Raw genomic sequence first — 19160 nt, 5'->3', positions numbered from 1 at the left:
TTTATTTATTTAAAGTATTTAAATACTGCTGCTCAGTTCAACCTCATTAAGCGGTTCACAAAAGAATATCACAACAGGCATCTTTTTTAAAAGTTACAATAAAATGGAAATGCAACTGTTTGTTTAGAAGAAGCAGTAACAACATCATTTGGCTCCTGGACTCAGTTGAGCATGCTCAGTCCTTGGAGGGCGCCATGTTGGTGAAGGCTAACTTAGATTCTGTGCCCATTATGGATAGTAATTGAAATAATACTCTGATTTTATGAATATTTAAGTGTTAGAGGAAATTCAGTTTAATCTGAGAGATGTGGCCTTCCCCAGGTTGGCCCCCCCCAGATGTTTGGACTACAACTCTCATCAGCCTCAGCCAGTGCAGCCAATATTCAGGGATGATGGGAATTGTAGTCCAATAACATCTGGAATGCCACAGGTTCCTCACCCCTGCTATAGAAGTATTCCTACGCATGATCCTTAGCAAAGTAGAAGTTTGTACAAATTTAGTAGGAATAAAAACTCAACAACCAAATGAAAATTTTAAACACCTTACTTTTTGAGATAATGTCAAAAAAAGAGAAATGCATTTGGAATTCATTTCCATTAAATTTCATATAATTATCAGGACAGAACTAACATTTATGTTATTAAAACATAATTATTGTATTATGTTCAGCCGCCTGCAATATCAGAATGTTAACATTGATATTTCAATTACCTACGTTAATTTATGTTTATGCTTGTTAATTTGAAAGTCAGATTTTTTAAAAATTAAAAAGAAATCTGTGGTGGTTCACTTACAGGTAAATAAGTTTTCAAGTTAGGTTTTAAGTATGCAAATGAGCATTCCAGGTTTGCTTTGGGACCAAAACAGAAGGACTATACAGAGGCTACTGCAGCCGAGAGTTCTAAACCTTCAGTGTAAGCCTGCCTTCCGAAACAAACCATTATGTTTGTATCTACATTATACAGGGCAGAATCTAGACAGCATGCTCCATGGGACAGGGATGAAGACTGATCCTGATCAGAAAAAGCAGGAAGATGGAGTCACCCTAGCTCCAGAGGACACGTTGCCCTTTTTGCAGTGCTACTGCTCAGGGCACTGTCCAGAAAATGCCATTAACAATACATGCAAGTAAGTGTTGTGGGCAGAATAAAGACTGTTTCCTCATATGTACAAGTTATAGTAAGGTTAGAGGTTTCAAATATTTTCACTGTCTGTTCTTGTTTCTCAGTTCCCTTGTTCCACCCTTTTTCAGTTCATATACTGTTACGGTCAGGTGAAATGACTTTCTGAATTGAGGATTGGTTAAAAGCTTTTAATATATTTCTTAGAATTTGGCTACACCTTGCCTGTGGCCTCTGAGGAGACACAAACATGGTTTCTGTACCTGCAGAAAATTTCATTCAGGAAACCTACTGTCTTCCAAGGTACCTTTTTAGTGGCAATTACATTGGTGAGGAGTGTGATGATGAGTGTGAGTTATAAGTGTGCTCCAAGTGTTGAGCTCCCATATTTGATTCCCATACAGCAGATCAGAGTCTTACTGAAACCAGATATTTGTTCTTTCCCAAGGTTGCCTCTTCGTTCCACCACAATGAGGCCATTGTCTTCCGTAACCTAGCTTTGAATGTTTATTTTTCCAGAACCAAAAGCTTCTTGAGTAGTTGGGATCTGTTTATTTGTTATGAGGGTGCCAAACCCAACATTTCACCCACTAGTATCTTCAATAGTTCACCTGTGCCTATGCCTACAGACCTCCAAAGTTCCCTACTCCAAAGTGAAGCCAGAGCTGTAGTGACTTCCATGGCATTCCTCCAAGGTCCACTGCTGGACCTCCACCATGCTGCTACTTGGCTACAACATTTGGTTTTCATCTGTAATCTGCTTGATTACAAGGCAAATGGAACTGAGCAATGTCTTTTGGAAGGGCTGCACTTGCGTCCTTGACCTCATCGTATCTTTCCTGCCTCTAGTAAGCTAGCTTGCTTTACTACCCGTATGTGTGCAATAGCACAGAGACCACGAAGAATGGGTTGCTTACTTGTAACCTGAGACTTTCCAATAGTCATCTTTGCAGACACACAACCCACTCCCTTTCCCCACGGTAGATGTAAGTATGGTTGTTATCTCCTGCATAGTCTTCCCATAGGGCTGTGGTTTTTGAACTGAGCAAGAATGCAGGAGCTCTATCCCTGAATGCGTGAGCATGGAAGGTGGGGGCAGGGCACTTGCCAAATCTTTAGACTAGCTTACATGTCTGCACATGTGTGTCTGCACAAATAACAACTCAGAGAACTACAGGTACAGCTAAACAACCTGTTCTTCTTGCATAGCATAAGGAGATCTGATTTGGTCAAATCGTTGGTCACATTAGAATTGTTGCTTTTTATTGCCCTCTAGTGTTTGTTTTTTATATAGTTTCTATATCCAAGTATTACATTCATGTAGTTGATAAATCTAGTAGATATAATTTTTAAGATGGAAAACCCATCAAATAATTTTGAAGGCATATGTTTTGATTGGTCATAAATGTCCTATTAAATCTTATTTATACTGAATTGAAAGATTTCTTACTTTTTTATTATTGACCCGAAGGGGCCATTTTACCTTTAGCTGCCTTTAATCTCCAGGCATTCAAAGGCTGAAATCTCAAGTACAGCTAATGGGAAACAAAGTCTATTGAAATCAGTGATACCTGTTTATGTGTGGATGGGATGAGAATGAAAAAAGAAAAAGAAAGAAAGAGGGAAAAGTTCTGTAGCACCAAATTTTAATGATATCTATTTGGTGGAACAGACTTGGATCTTGTCACATATGTTGAGGGAGATTAATCTAGACTTCATTACTTAATTTTGTGCTTGCGAGTAATTGAAGAGCCGTATTTCAGTTGGCTTCTCTTAAAAACAGTTCAAATTATGAGATGCAGTCAGAGAAGCTTCCAGATTTTGAAAACATTGAATTGGTGTTTGCTTAATTACTAGGCCTTGAATAAGAATTGGTTTAAGTGCTGATTTTTGCAGGCAATAGAGGATTGATTTTCCATGGGTATGTACAATATTTTCGGTGTCACATGATAGGCATGACTAACGTATAGGAGGAGTCTTAAAGGTTTTTTCATAATTAGCATTAATCTTGGAATGTAGTCTTCAGGAATAGTTCATCTCCCTGGAGTACCTACCGTGACTTTCCCACACCATCAAGTAAATCCAACCCTGTTTTATCTGTTCTGAAGTCCCTTGTTTCCTTTGAGTGCAGTATCATGAGTGCCATGTGTCCGTTATACTGGAAGGAAGAATACAAGACAATAATCTAATAGATATAAATAGGTTGGTTGAATGCAGAACAGTACACAGAGAACTGAAGTCAATTCATCTGTTCTAGAACTAATGGACATTGCTTTGCCATAATCGAAGAAGAAGAAAATGGCGAAATCACACTTGCTTCAGGCTGCATGAAGTATGAAGGCTCAGACTTCCAGTGCAAGGTATTCCAACTGTCTTCTCTTGCATGTGAACCCAGGCAGCTCCTCATACTTAATTCCAACATTTGCTGTTCATTCAAGTAATTTGCTCCAAAAGCCTAAAATTGGGAGATTTATTTCTTTGCCAATTTTATTGTTTTGAACATTAATACTTTGTCTTAAAATCCTTACAGCAATCTACTTAGCAAAAATCTACATAGCTTTAATCTTTCCCTTTGTTGTAACTTATGTAGCTATAGAGAGTTGTTCAGAGAATACTTGTGGCAAAATATGCATCATTTTTTTCTCTCTATAGGACTCTCCAAAAGCACAACCACGACGGACAATTGAATGCTGTCGGACAGATTTCTGCAATCGAGACTTGCAGCCCACATTACCTCCTCCCATAAGTCCAGGTATGGTGCTTTCTAGTATTTCCAGAGTATGGTTTGAAGGTATGTGAGACCACCACCTGCTGAAGATGATCAGGCTGGATCTGGTTAGTGCCTGGATGAGTGTCCACCTGGGAAATACATGCATGTCACACAACCTTGGGTTCTGCAGCAGAAAAAAATGTGGACCATAAATGGAAGAAAATGAATAAATATTCCACAGGCAGGATCCTTAGGGATGTGAACCAGGTTTTTGCATGGGCACTAGGATTTCTGTCACAAACCCTTCCCACTAGTCCCCTTGACTGCAGCAGCTAAACCCAAAGCAGCATACAACACCAATAAGTTGGTTTATTTCAGCATAAACATAATGGGAGATAAAAAGTCTGGGGAAATAGAACTATCTTTGCTTGGCACCAAAAAGATGTTGGAATAGATACTGGGTGAATTCCAAAGACAGGGTGTCACAGCCAATAAATCCCTCTCCCCAACTACCAGCTGCATAGCCTCAGGCAGACAGAAGACTGGTTATGAGGGAATGCTACCCTTGGGGTAAATTCTCCCTCCCACTCCTGATGTAAATGTTAAAGGGGGTGGCAGAAAGGAACCCTTTGGAGCCCCATAGCGTAAATGCCAGAGTCAAACAGTCACATTGCACCACCTTCTAGAATCAGCCCTCTGTAATTTTATGTACTATATTTATTACAACTAAATATACAAGTCATTTCATATGAGGATCTCAGTACAGACCAAGTTGCCCTTTCTTTCTTTGGATGTGATAGAACCAAATTAGCTGTGTTTTCTGTTCTGCCCATGCTGATACTTTGCATTGACTATCATAATGTTCATCACCCCAACCAAGATTGAGGAGCTTGGAGACCTTATAGTGATTATAGCATGTTGACAGGCAAACAGTGACATGTTGCCAGTCAAGAGATCACTACCGCTATTCTCATTAGGCTACCAAAAAAAATATCCAGCCCTCTCAAGGGGCTCCAGAGGATCATTAAAAATTTAGGATGCTGCTTGCTGTTTGGAAAGCATTTTTATGGATCTTCGTGAGGACCTGCCCCCAAGCTATCAGCATTGTTCGGGCTCATTTGTGAATGAGGAAGTCCCTGGTTCAAATTTCAGGTCTGTCATGAACTCACTAGGTGGCCTTAGGCAAGCAACTCACTCTTGGTATCTTCCCTCCCATCTGCAACATGGAAATTAATAGTACTAACTTGACTTACAAGTTTGTTGTAAGGATTTTAGATAATGCATGGGAAGTGCTTTGACCACTTGAAAGTGGTAATGTTAATTATCGTGATCCTTATCATCACAGTCATCAGCGTTGCTGCCTTCAGCAGTCTCCCCACCACTTTCCTGATTTTTCACCAGTCTCAACTTTGCTTTAATTCACACCCCCGAAAAGCGTGTATTTATTTCCTGGTGCAGTAATAAGAAAGTAGTAAGCATAACCTGTACCTTAACCCCCCCCCCTTGCTTCTCTAACTTGTTTTTCAGTAGTTAATGTGTTTCATCAGAGGAAGCTAAACCAAGCTGGATTGTCAGAGGAGTGGTAGTGGAAAATGTCCTGTAAATCATGCACCAAAGTCTTACTGCATTTGATTAAAAAGAATGAGTGAATTCTTAAAAATAAAAATGGGGAGTTTTGTAATATAGAACCAGAAAAGCACTTCGTATGACTTGACGTTCACAGAATTAACAAAATCTGACTCACGTTTCTAGCACACGAGTACAGGAGCCCTATCCTTGGGGATCCCGCATGCCTACTGATTAAAAGGAGGCCTTCCACACAGTTGCTGTATATGTAGCTATGTAAGAGTTGCAACGGGCAGTGTGGGGATGGATAGCTTTCCAATATTCCCTAAGTTTGTCTCATATTTCCGAGAGATAAATTTGCCTTTCATTTTAATTATATTAATAGTTTGTTCCTTTATTTAGGTGGCATCTTTGATGGCAGCATACGTTGGATGGCTGCATTTATTTCTATGGCAGTCTGTATAATAGTTATGATCATCTTATTTAGCTGTTTCTGCTACAGGTAAAAATCTTGTTGGGTGATATCCTATTTTTCATGCATAGCGTATTGCAGATTTGTTGCTAACTAGTTAGATCACTAATAATGTCTGGAGGTATTCTAGAATCAAACACAGTTTGATTTGCATCACTGTGGAAATAGTCATATGTATGGAAACCAATCTGACATGAAACTTGACACAGACAGCTCACTATTGTGTGCACTCTACATATACTGGAATATAGGGGTGTGTTTCAAGCATATGGCCTTGTCCCCACCCTGCATCTAGCACCCTCTAGGTACTTTTGGACTACAGCTCCCATCAGCCCTTGCTAACATAGTTAATGATTCGAAACATCTGGATGTCACCAAGATGGGGAAGACTGATTTAGAGCACTGCATGTGATCTGGGGTATACCCTTTTCAATGGCAGTCAGTCTATTTATGGTTGTGTTTGCATACATACCATATCACATACATACATACCAGGGGATTGGACTAGATGATCCTTGGTGTCTCTTCCAACTCTACAGTTCTATGATTCTTTGATTCTATGATCTGATGTTCCATATGCAAGGCGGGAGAATGGGGAAAGCAGAGAAGACTCGGTATTGTGCTCCATCCTGTGCATGCACCAGAGGACTCTGTGAACTGATCCTTAGACTACAATCCTATACACGCCTAATTGAGATAAAGCCCCATTGGGACCTACTTTTTAGTAGACATATAGAGGATTGCCGTATTGGCCTAATACAGAGTAAAGATAGCAATCTGAGCAGTATGTGACATTGGCATTTTTAAACCCTATAATTAGGCAACTCTTAGCATGATACTATTTTTGTATCATATTTAGTGTCTTACCTCTGAAACATGCCATTTGTAACTCATCTTGGTTTTGTTTTTTAAAGCAAAGTTGCAATCTGGCTCAGTCACTTGCTGCATCAGCACTTGAGAGCTTAGAATGGATTATAGCAGCAGCTAATGCAACCCACCCACCAGTCATGAAACGTTGCCTCAGTGCCAGCATTGCAGAAAGGCTACAGTGGCACCACAAGCTTATTCACTGTCACACATATTCAGGATTAGGGTGCCACTGTCCTAATTTAGCTATGAATTGTTCAGTTTGATCTGAGTTTAACTCTGTACACAGTAAAATCAGAAGGGGACCTTGGACTTGTGCTCTTCTTCCCACTCTGCTTAGCATGCAGAGAACAAACTGGGAGATCCAACGATTTGATATGTGGCTTTAATATCCAGAGCCAATAATAATAAAGGAGACCACAAATTCAAATGACATTGGCCCCTCAGTTCAGGTATTCACATCCATGTGCTGTTTGCATTTGTCAGGCAAAATTGAAAACCAAGAAATGAAACTATATAGACAACATTTGCTCACTGATGCAAAAATTGATTAAAAAAACCAGCCAGTGCGAAATATTTTTGGAATTATGGCACTGTATGCATAGTTACTTAAAATAACACCATGTTATATCAAGATGTGTTTTTTCCCCCAGGCATTATTGCAAGTGGGTAGCAAAGAGAGGATGTTATAATCGTGACCTGGAGCAGGGTGAAGCCTTTATTCCGTCTGGCGAGTCACTTAAGGATCTTATTGACCAATCACAGAGCTCTGGCAGTGGTTCAGGACTTCCTCTGTTGGTAAGCCAGTGGTTTACCTGTGCTTCTTCAGCTGAGAGTTCTTTATTTTACAGCAGTCATGTAGTTAACAACTTGCCTGGAGTTTTTTGAAGCTGAGTGAGGAGGCTGGCAAGGTGGGATAGATTGCGCAGTCTTTCTTCTCTGGGCCTACTGAATTTCTATGCTGTCTTCAGAGGACGGTACTTCCCCTCCTCCATGCTTGCCTGGCACTACTAGTCTCCTAGCATGCTAGTTTTTAAAAAACAAACACACAACTTATTGGGAAGGCAGTTTTATTTGAGGGGTGTGTGTGGAAATTTAAATACATGATTTGTTTCTTTAGAAAGAAATCTGAAGAACCTATAAGGTAGAGGTGGACCCTGTCCCCAGAACTTTCAGTCCCCTAGGTTGAAGCCACATTAGGTGGAAGATGGACTCCATGGGTGGGAGAAAGCAGCCTGCACTATCTCCTTAGTCCCCGCTGGGCAAGTCTTCAGCTAGTCTGTCCTGCTTTGTGCTTAATCCCACAGTGTAGGAGGGACAAATGGGGAAGGTTTCTGGAAAACTGATTCACCAGTCAAAGTAGATCATCAAACCATTTGGGATGTTCAGAGAAATTATTCAAGAGAGACAGGTTTATAAAGTTAAATAATAGTTTCTGCTAGTTTTTCCTGTACATTTGGAAAATTTGGGTAGGTCCTAAACTACAATCATGTGCAAAACATCATGGGAGGTCAACGCCTCCTTTCAGGAAGGAGCAGCTGACATCTTTATACACAATAAGGGCTTTATTTTTTCCCCGGTTTGGGGAAAAGGGGGGTAGAGGTGGAAATAGCTTGTCCAGTCAGCTCCTGGAGGGCAGAGATTTAAGCCCCTGATTATGGGGAATCTGTGAAAGAAGTTTGTCACAGTTAGATGGGTAGTCTTGGGGACTGCCTCAGCAATGGTCCTTATATAAGTAGGGCAAAGTACTCAGGGTGTGGGAAGCACATATGACACTGACTGGAACAATTATAGATGGAAACGAGGTGAGTGTGAATGTCTCCTGTCCCTCACTCATCCTAAGCTAGGTTCCTGGAGCCAGGTTATTAGAATACAGGTTCTGGTCAAGTGGGTAAACCAGTTCTTTATGGGGTAAACAAAAAACCCCAAACAAAAAAACCTCACAAAGTTTGATCTTAGGTTAAAAGATAAACATTAGATTGTTGAAGACCTGTTTATGTCAGAACAGGGTTTTTCTGCACACCGAGTCTTGCCACAGTTCCAGTGAAATTCATTTCATGTTGTGTTGACCCAAGACCAAATATTTCAAATATGTGGATTGGTTCCATAAGCAACAATAAGAAAGAATTCATTTCTTGATCTGGTTATGATTTAGCTTGTTAAATTAGTGCAGATTTTTGTTTAACTTAACAGCTCCTTTTTAATGAATTGTTTGAGTATCCACTATTTTCTGTGAAAAAGCAATGTGAAAAAGCTTCCAAGCACTTGGTCAGCATCCATAGAATCACTCAGTGATTTCATATTTCTTCTTCAGGTCCAGCGGACAATAGCCAAACAAATTCAAATGGTGCGGCAAGTTGGAAAAGGGCGATATGGTGAAGTCTGGATGGGTAAATGGCGGGGTGAAAAAGTGGCAGTGAAAGTATTTTTCACCACTGAAGAAGCCAGCTGGTTTCGAGAAACAGAGATTTACCAGACAGTTCTCATGCGCCATGAAAATATACTCGGTAAGTATTGAAAACTGTTTTTGGATCAAGATGTAGTGTCATTCTGAGAAGAAAGACAAACCTGCTAAAATCTATTAATAATGTACCGTAGTTCATCTGCAAAGTAGAAATCCTGTTAAATTGAAAGGGATGATGATGGGTTTTTTCAGGGTTGTTTTTTATGATTCTAAAGGCAGGAAACTGAACTCTGTAGTATTTTCCAGTCACTTCCACGGCAAAACTCCATTTATCCTCAGCGGAACTACTGCTAAGTTAGGAATCTGAGATTTGTAGTATGTGTAATTTATTAATTTTTCAAATGTATACCCTACTTTCCTGACTATGCTGGAGCCCTAGTAATCGAAAACATAAAGCAACAGAACAAATGCTAAAAGCATTATCAAACAATAAAAACAAATCAACAGCAGATTATGAAATTGCCTCTTCAAAGTCAGACTGTACTAAAAAAAAAAAACCTGGCAGATTGAGACGTCTTAGTTCTCTTCCTAAAAGACTTGTGGTCTTTTAGGCTTGTGTTTTGTTGCCAGGGAGTTAGATGTTTAAATGGGTTGGAATGGTGGAATGAGCCCCACTCCATGTCACAGAAACGTCTGCTCAATATCCATCCCTGGCACAGTGTTAATTTCACTATTTGTGGGAACATTCAGCACTAACTATGTTTCTAACTTCCACAGGTTTTATAGCAGCAGATATTAAAGGCACAGGCTCCTGGACCCAACTCTACTTGATTACTGATTACCATGAAAATGGGTCATTGTATGACTTCCTGAAGTGCACCACTCTGGACAACAGATCTCTGCTCAAACTGGCTTACTCTGCTGCTTGTGGCCTTTGCCATTTGCACACAGAGATATATGGAACGCAAGGCAAGCCTGCTATTGCACACAGAGACCTGAAAAGTAAAAATATCTTGATAAAGAGAAATGGGACTTGCTGTATTGCTGATTTGGGCCTAGCTGTCAAATTCAACAGGTAGGTAATCCAATCCTATCCTTTGTAAACTCATGGAGGTATCTGTGCACAAATCTGAAAAGTGTGATGGATTCATTTGGCTGGTTCACAACCGTAGGATCTTTGTGCATAACAGGAATGTTCCCGAAAGAATAAATATTTTCTTTGCAAAAGTGGACTTGGGAAAGAATAATTGAGACAAGGTATAGCCACAAAATGTTCTTGGACTAGAGATCTCGGAATGTCACGCACACAAAAATAAATTACCCTGCTTTCAAAGAAGAGGGAGACAAATGTTGTTACTGTTCAGCGTTCTATTCTTCCGTGGCAGTTTCAGACACTTCACTCCCTTTAATGCTCAGTTTGAAACAAATTGAACTGACAGCTATAAATTGCATCCAATATGCATTCATCTACAAATAGTTTACTTCATAAAATTTCTCCATGCAGGCTGTTTAAAAGACTCCTTACTCCTGTGATCTTCACATTAGCAGGCTGGTTGGTTATGCTAGTCTTCATTTAGCAGATTTATAACCCACTACTTAAGATATTTTCTGAACAAGACAGCTTGCAAAGTACACATCCAAAAATAACCAATAAAATGCAATAAATGATTTAAAACACCTTCCTAGTAATACTATTCAGAGCCATCACAAAAATAACAAATAACCCACTGTAACTCAAGCGTACCAAAAAAAGACCATATCACCATTTCTATGGCTCATCTTACAATTAGCCACTGATGACCATGGGAAAGAGGTGGGTCTTAAAGGCCCATTTGAAAGTATTGATGGATGAGACATGCTGCTATCACGTAGTACAGTGGTACCTCTGGTTGCGAACGGGATCCGTTCCAGAGCTCTGGTCAGATCGCGAGGAATTCGCAATCAGAGGCGCCGCTTCTGCGCATGCACACGGCGTGGTTTAGCACTTCTGCGCATGCGCGTGCAGCGAAACCCAGAAAAATACTTCCGGTTTGCCACATTTGTATCCCGAAGGCTACATAACTGGAGGTGAACATAAGTAGAGGTACCACTGTACTGAGTTCCGCAACTGCGGGGCCACCACCAAAAAGCATCTATTCTGTGTGTCAGTCATCTGTCTGGTAGCCATTGGCAGCCAGGAAGTGAGTGCATGGAATTCCACCCAAGTTTGGGGCTGTTGAAGCAGCAACACAGCACTCTTCTCATCAGCCCAGTCAGCTTCTATGCTGCCTGCAGAAGCCAAACTGGCTGGCAAAGGGGAAGCAAAGCACTCTGCTAGCCGAATCAGCTTTTCTGCAACTGCCACCTGCTTCCTTTGCTAGGAGTGCCTGTGGGCGTCATGGGCCAGTCTTTTGCGGTGGGGAGTGCTTCTAGCCTGCACTTTTTTTATTAGTCTGCTTATTGCTCATAAAACCAACATTTTTGCAAGCTGATATTTTCTTGGGGCTTAGTGCTAAGTGTGTTACACTGTTTAAAAAAACACACTAGTTTAACAACTGAAGGAAAAAGCTTCATTACTGTAGCTACTTGTTGCATGCTAGTTTTACATTATTTCAACCATACAACCTTTTATGTTAATTTCAGTGATACAAATGAAGTTGATGTCCCTTTGAATACCAGAGTGGGAACAAAGCGTTACATGGCTCCAGAAGTCCTAGATGAAAGTCTGAATAAAAATCATTTCCAGCCATACATTATGGCTGACATCTACAGTTTTGGCTTGATCATTTGGGAAATGGCTCGGCGTTGTGTCACAGGAGGTAAAGCCTACATCTAGTCTTCAAATATGAGAATGCGTATGTCCTAAGTCAGGAGTGGGGAACCTTTTTTTGCTTCATGGGCCAAATGTCCTTACCAGGATCTGCATCATGGGCCAAATTTAATAGGTGTCAAAATCCCTTACACTTAAATCACAGGGACTTAAGTGGGGAAGCAAGAGAAGATTCACAAAGCCTTTTCCAGGTCTCTTTGTGCTTCCCTTTTAAGTCTCTTGAGATCGAAGGGAGACTTGTAAAAGGCTGTAAGAAATCCCTGTGCCTTCTTTTGAGTGAATAGCAGCTCTGGAGCTGTCTTAAAGCCTCTAACCCCAACTCTTCCTTTTCTCCATGAATCCCCTAACACCCCCCCCCTCCTGTCTTAGAATCAAGGGATGTGCCAGGCAATCCCCTGACTGCTACGTGTATGTGCTGCACACACAATCTCTCTTGCCAGCAACATGGCCTCCAGAAATTGAAATCGGTGACTCTGATTATTTATAAAGTTAGTGTTGCTCTGTACATTAAGTGCTGCTACTCCCAGCATTCCCTTTTTCTACCAACCCAACTTGCGTGGGGCTTGGAGTGTAGCATGGGTAATGAGGAAGGCAATATGGTTTTGTGACAAAGCAACCTGTCTCTCTATTTTGCCCATTCTTTCAAGTGTAGCATATGTGGAGACCAGCCTGAATGTTCTCTTTTAGTTTCTCCTTTCTTTGCTGTTCCCTATTCCCTTGAATGTGCAGGTCTCTCAGCCTCTGTGTATGCCCCCCACCCGAACTGCTTGCAAGTAGGGTGGAATATTTCCTTTTGAAATGCAAAAATAAGAGCCTCTCTTAAGTCTTGTAATGGCCTAAAATCAGAAGCAGGTTTGGTATATTAGTCTTGTTTCCAGCACATGGGATAATTTTGAATTGCATACTTAAATTTATATCATTTATTTGCAGGTATTGTTGAAGAGTACCAACTACCCTATTATGACATGGTGCCGAATGATCCTTCGTACGAGGACATGAGAGAGGTCATATGTGTTAAGCACCTGCGCCCTATAGTATCTAATAGATGGAATAGTGATGAGGTAAGCTTGCTGAAAGAAGGAGAATCTAGTTGACAATTCTTTTTGCCCCACTTACGGAAATAAATTTTAGATTTCAAGGGAAACATTAACTTAGAAGTTTTCATTGTTTGCTGTTTGGAATTCTCCCCCCCCCCCCCCAAAGTCTTCACACTTTTAACAAACCTTTTCGTATTATTTATCATGATGCATGAACACTACCAACATTTTATTCTTCTCTTACTAGAAAAGGTTTACTTATCTGCTGTGCACATTAACAATAATTAACTCCAAACAGCAACAGTATTTCACTTGTATTTGATATTAGGCAGACATCTTCACTATATTGTTTTTGGTCCCTGCAGAAAACTTTTTTGTTTCAGCAAACCTTCTCAGAAATGTAAATTTGACATGTTTTTAAAAACATAACTGTATTTGATTATGTATCTTTTTTAAATAGATGGTTTTAGTTATTTTTTGCATTTTTAAAGTCATGTTTTTTAACATTTGACTTTATTTCTATTGCAGTTCGCTTGTTGGTTCATTTTTGTAAACCGCTTAAAAGCTTTGATTTAATTATAAAAGCCTAGAAGTGGTTTAGAAAAACAAGCCAACAGTTGTTAGTATAGCAGTGTACAAATCCTGTTGAATACATATTTGTTCATGCAGGAATTCCTTTTTCTATTTTCAGTGTTTAAGAGCAATATTGAAATTAATGTGTGAATGCTGGGCCCACAATCCTGCCTCTAGACTTACAGCTTTGAGGATTAAGAAGACACTTGGCAAGATGGTAGAATCTCAAGATGTTAAGATTTGACCAAGAAATGCCATTGGACTGCTATGCCTCTTCACTCAAGCAAGTATAGGGTCTGGTGGGATGGGGCTGGGTCTGATTTTTCAGCCCCCTTCCTCACCACTTTTACAGGCTGCTAATATTAAATCTTTCAGTACTTTGTAGAAAATGGTATCCACGTACACTATATGGTATACATGTGGATAGCCTCATTTTACTTTTTTTGTTTTTGTTTTGAGCTGCGTTGAGATTTTCTTCACACTTTCAAACTCCCCTAAAACTCATTGAGTTCTGAATTTCATATTCAGATGATAGTGCTTTCTGTGAAAGCCATAAGTTAAATCAATTAAACAGCGGAGGTGGGGGGAATAAGCTTTTTGCCTACCTGATGATACCTTATCAAGTCTTGGTGGATTAGCCTGCAGTCTGGGGTACTAAATAATTTGAAAATTCCTTATGCCTTTTATGGTTTTGTGTGGGCGTGCCAGGATTTTTCTGATGCCATTTGGAGTACCTAAGAAGCCATTTAATTTCATGCAAAACTACTATTTTCTTTTGCAATGCCTTGGCTCAGCATATGGAACCTATTTGGATTTCAAAGAAAATCAATTTCTGCCTTCCTCTGTGCTGCATGGAAAAAATTATATACGTTTCATGACCAAAAACCAAAATGGCTACTATAAACCTATGCAGTAAGTCACCGTCAAGTGTGATGTGAAGAACAGTCCAGAATACAATTCATACTCCCAGTGCTATGAATTCCCCAAAGACTGAGCACACAACATGGAACAGTTAAACGTTTCCGATAATTTAAGTGCCTGTAATCTTGTACTGTAAACTGTATCTTAGCTAGCTTTTAAAAAGGGAAGTTATTTATATAGTGTTCAGTGTACTTTTATTTGCTACATACCTGCTCTTTTGTATATGTGTAAACATAACATACTCACATCTGAAAGTAATGAAACTTAATAATCATATTCAAGGTGAATGTGACTTGCAGAAATGTTGGATAGTCTGTCAAAGTATGTGCATGGATACTACAAAGATATAAAAATTTCCCTTTTAGAGGCATTCATTAAGACCCTTAATGCAATATTAGAGTGAATTCAAATAAATGTGAGGATGTGTTAAAATTTTGTTCTAAAGGGTGGAAACAGTAAACGGTCAGGCAAAGGATTGCAGTATTTTTTTTAATTTATAGATGTACAAATCTTATTTAACATTTCCTTAAATCATTGCTTTTTCAGTGATGCCTTTAAAGTATTAGTATCAGCTGAACAGTTCACGGGATACATAAGCTATAAATTAATTTATTTTGAATGCAGCAAGTCACAGACAATATTGTGCCACGGATCTTGAGCAAAGGTGTGTCATTTCTTTTCCGTCCAGTACCAGGAAAGCAATCGGGCTGACGTTCTAAAATGTCTTTTTGTTTTGTTTTGCACAGGTAGCTGGTAAATATTTGCCATAAATCAAATTATTACACTCATAGAGTACTGCTTTCAGGGAACGCTTTCCACCGTTACCTGACATGTTTAAGAACTTCTGCATGGATTGCTGTTTGTCACAGAGTATTTTGAAGATTCAAGAATTGTTTGTAGGTACACTCAGTCCACTTCCTGGGCCTGTTTGGCCTCAATATTACATTCTTGTAAGCCGAGTATATACTCTAGGACACTTTCAGCTATCCACTATGTCTCTGGATAGCAGAGGAAGATCAGTAGTGGTAGACAAGTGGTCTCAGGAAGCCTGTCTGCTTTTACTGATCATCTTGAGGCACCTCTGACGTAATTCTTTGAGGAACCCCAGGATTCCTGGGAGTGCAGATTGAAAACTGATACAGGCTATATTAAAATACCATGTTAACAAATTTTTGTTTACAAGTTTTGTCAGAAGAATTGGTGAGGTGTATATTTTCCATCATCCAGAATGGAATATTTGTTTTCTTGTTTTAAGTGCCATGTAAATTGGGTAGCTTTTTTAGTGGTGCATTATATGCTGACATTTAATTTTAATATTGACTTGAGAATCTAAAATAAAGCAAATGCCAATACTATCTCAGAGCCACTGGGCTGCATCCAAATTAAGTTATTTGCACTTAAGCCACATTTTCTCCCAATGAGAACTAACTTAGTAATGACTAACTTTTCACACTGAATTCAGTGGAACCTAAGTTTAACTAACATGGTTTGGATTTAGTCCATTGTTCCTAGAGTCCAGACATATCTATGGGCTATTTCATGTCCCTGATACTCTCTTAGGAGACATTTTAGCTAGAGCAGAGGGAATAGCCCATTATTTTTGAACACACTGCATTTTGTGGTAAAAGCAACAGATGTCTGGCATTTCACTTTCTAATTGGAAGCGCCACATTCCTTCCAGCTATGCAATTAGTAGAAATGAAATTTGCCTCAAAAAGACTTGAGATTGTTACACAAGTTTTGAAATAATTTCCTTCCAAAATTTAGTACCATTAACATAATGTTTATGAAAAGTTTTGTTATTTTAGCTAACTCAACTGTGACCTTTGCTAATTTTCTCTTCTTGATTTCATCACATGGGAGTAAGATTCAAAATCTCATTTACTAAAGTAAATTTTATTTTTGATCTCTTGCCCTCTCCACCCCTTGGCAATTTTACATAAGAGCAAGGGGAGAAATTGTACTTCTTCATGGTACTAATCATTCTGTGTCCATGTTTCTTTGGATCCCTTCTACCAGCTGTATGAATGTCCCACCAATTTTGGGGTTTGTTTTTCAAGGGCATCTTTAACACCTCTGTAGATCACCTTATTGATCTGACCAAAGCTGTGCTTGGAAGTCATTTGTTGCACTCATACTAATTCAGCAGTTGTAAAAATGTTTGACTAATTCATGATTGTAAATTAATTTTCAATTGGGAGTAGAGGCAAGTAAATGCAAGATGCTATTCTGCTATATGGTTGCACTTGATGTGTGGTAGAATCCTTCTTACTACTTGGTGGCCAAACAGCCTCACATATGAGCTTCTGCAGTGTGGTTTTATCTCCAGGCTACCACCAAATATTCCTGGTGGCAGCTTGCAGACAAATGACATATATCTCATTCACCTGGTGAGCCAATACAACCTGAAGGATGTGGCCACTCCCAGAGGCATTTTCAAGTGGCCATGACATCACAGCCAAAGAGTGAGAAGTGACCTTAAATGTGGCAAAATTGAATTATACCATTGTCAAAAGAATTGGTATGTTTTTCAACATTATTGCCTTATCATAACGCCAACAAACTCATTTCAGACTTTTTCATGCTAATGTTATCTTTTATTAGACTACGTTTAGTATGTATGTGTGTCAAGTCTTTAAAAACACATGCTTGCTTATGTCTTCCATTGTGTACTATACACACTAGTTCATCAACAGCGCATTTGTGCCTTGGAAGTATGCTTTTGAAATAATTTCCCACTTGCAAATGAATGGGTACCTTGAAGCTTTGAGAGTATCATGATAGTTAGATTAATGAAAAGTATAATGGTTTGATTGCTCCCTTGTTCCTTGTGAAGCATACTTTTCAACTCTCCCTCTTTTTTTAAGGTAGCTGTGCCACCCTTGGGAATTTGAAAGCAGCAGGGGCAGCTCCATTTAAGCCTGTGAGGAAGGTTGGTTAATGTTAAGAAACTAACCCAAATGCTGAATGTATTTTGCAGTAAGGAATACTAGAGGAACGAGAATGAATGGAAATCTCCCCTTGGAATTCCGTTTGCTTGTTTTCTAAAATATTCCTGAAAGCCAATATTGTAATTAAATTGGGTGGCATTTTCCGCTCTGCAAAATATTTTTCTCCCATTAACCATTGTCATCTGAGAGAACTTACTTAATTATCTAATAACAATCAGCCAAGACTATTGGTATATATTTTGAGTATCACACTTCTTTTTTAAAAAAGCAAAAAGCCATCATTTCAATAAGTTCTGACTAGTGCCATAAAAAAACCAAACCTATTTGCTTCTTATGCCATAAAAATGCCTACCTCCATAAATACATTTCCTGAGTGGCTGCTGTCACCAGTTGCTTGATGTAACACCTTCATATTCCAAGAATCAGCTTCTTTATGAACCCATAACGCCAGTTTGTGTCACTAACAGCATCGGTTTCCCATGTCTATTTTGATAAATGCTTTCTCCTGATACTCTTCTCAGCTCTAAACATTATTTGTCATTGGCCTCATGACACTACTGTCATTGCATCTGTACCTTTCCAGTGTATGGGAAACAGACTTTTCCGTTTCCCCCATACACTTGTGAGCACTACAACTTCTCTGTTTAAATAGAGTAAGCTGACACACTACAAATTTGTAGGTTGCCTTCTTCAGTAATGCTGTCTGACGTCAAGGTGTGATCTGAAATACTAGAACAAAATTTATTATTTTCACGCTGCATACTAATTTAAATACCGAGTCTTCTGCCCAGTTTCAATGTGAGAGGACTCAGATTTGGCTGGTCTTTTAGAAAAGTAATTATGTACCTTTTGCCTCGTCTTGTCATGGTAGCTATTGTTGGCCTAGTCATTCATATTGAATCTTATCACTTATATCATGTCTCCAAAACCCATTTTGGTGGATTGCAGAAGTTTGTAGAAAAAGAGACGGGACAGGTCACCAGACACTTCTCTACTACAAGCCTCAGTAAAATAAAAGGGAGATTGTTGTGTAAACAGGAGTGTTCTTTCACAACTCCCACTCATTCTAAACTGGTGTTAAAATTTCTGGTGGATTGTGCCCAAAATGAAAGACTTATTTCTTGTATCAAATGTGGAATTAACAATACTTCAAATGATCATCTCATTGAACAATTGCCTTGTTTGTATAGTACCCCTGAATGCAATATAGATGCCCACATACTGTATTCATGTTTTGTGCTCTGACTTGCCCATGCCCAATATAAAAATGTACTATATTGTATACAGAAAGAATAATGTAGCTAACCTATAGAAGATGTAAATAAAAAGGAGAGGGTGAAAGAAGCAGTATGATTATACTCATTTTGTTTTATATATACCACAAGTTTAGAATGTTTTTTAATTGTAACAGGCTAAGTGTCTTTTTGTACAGCATCTGATTTAAAAGGTGCCTTAAGTTTACCATGAATTGCTTTGTTCTGTACACAAATTTATGTCAATGTATCATTTTTAAGTAAATAACCTTATTTTAGTAAACATTAGTAATATATTTGTTTGTTAACCGTTGCATATTGGTGATCAAACATCCGCACACATGGTTATATGCTTTGCCTTTAAAATCAGTGCTGAAGATCATGTCTCCCAAGTAATTTGTACTGAAGTACAGCCGTACCTTGGAAGTCAAACGGAGTCCATTCGACTTCCAAAACATTCAAACCAAAGCACGGC

The 19160-nt window shown here is 39.1% G+C and overlaps 1 protein-coding gene across 1 annotated transcript in view; it reads left to right on the top strand.

The window, feature by feature from the left end:
• Positions 1-18968, top strand: part of BMPR1A (bone morphogenetic protein receptor type 1A) — a 55832-nt gene extending 36864 nt beyond the window's left edge. Inside the window, exons 4-13 of the mRNA XM_083740461.1 lie at positions 967-1129; positions 3380-3482; positions 3775-3874; positions 5801-5900; positions 7391-7535; positions 9052-9244; positions 9919-10216; positions 11764-11939; positions 12881-13011; positions 13679-18968. Coding sequence (XP_083596587.1) covers positions 967-1129; positions 3380-3482; positions 3775-3874; positions 5801-5900; positions 7391-7535; positions 9052-9244; positions 9919-10216; positions 11764-11939; positions 12881-13011; positions 13679-13804 — 1535 coding nt within the window. The 3' untranslated portion in view covers positions 13805-18968. The remainder of the gene's footprint in view (positions 1-966; positions 1130-3379; positions 3483-3774; positions 3875-5800; positions 5901-7390; positions 7536-9051; positions 9245-9918; positions 10217-11763; positions 11940-12880; positions 13012-13678) is intronic.
• Positions 18969-19160: the final 192 nt, after the last annotated feature.

This window comes from Podarcis gaigeae, assembly GCF_964106915.1.
Source record: "Podarcis gaigeae genome assembly, chromosome: 5".
In the NCBI taxonomy this organism is placed as follows: Eukaryota; Metazoa; Chordata; class Lepidosauria; order Squamata; family Lacertidae; genus Podarcis; species Podarcis gaigeae.
Note: the sequence above shows the minus strand (reverse complement) of the source record. Positions and strands in the feature narration are given on the sequence as shown.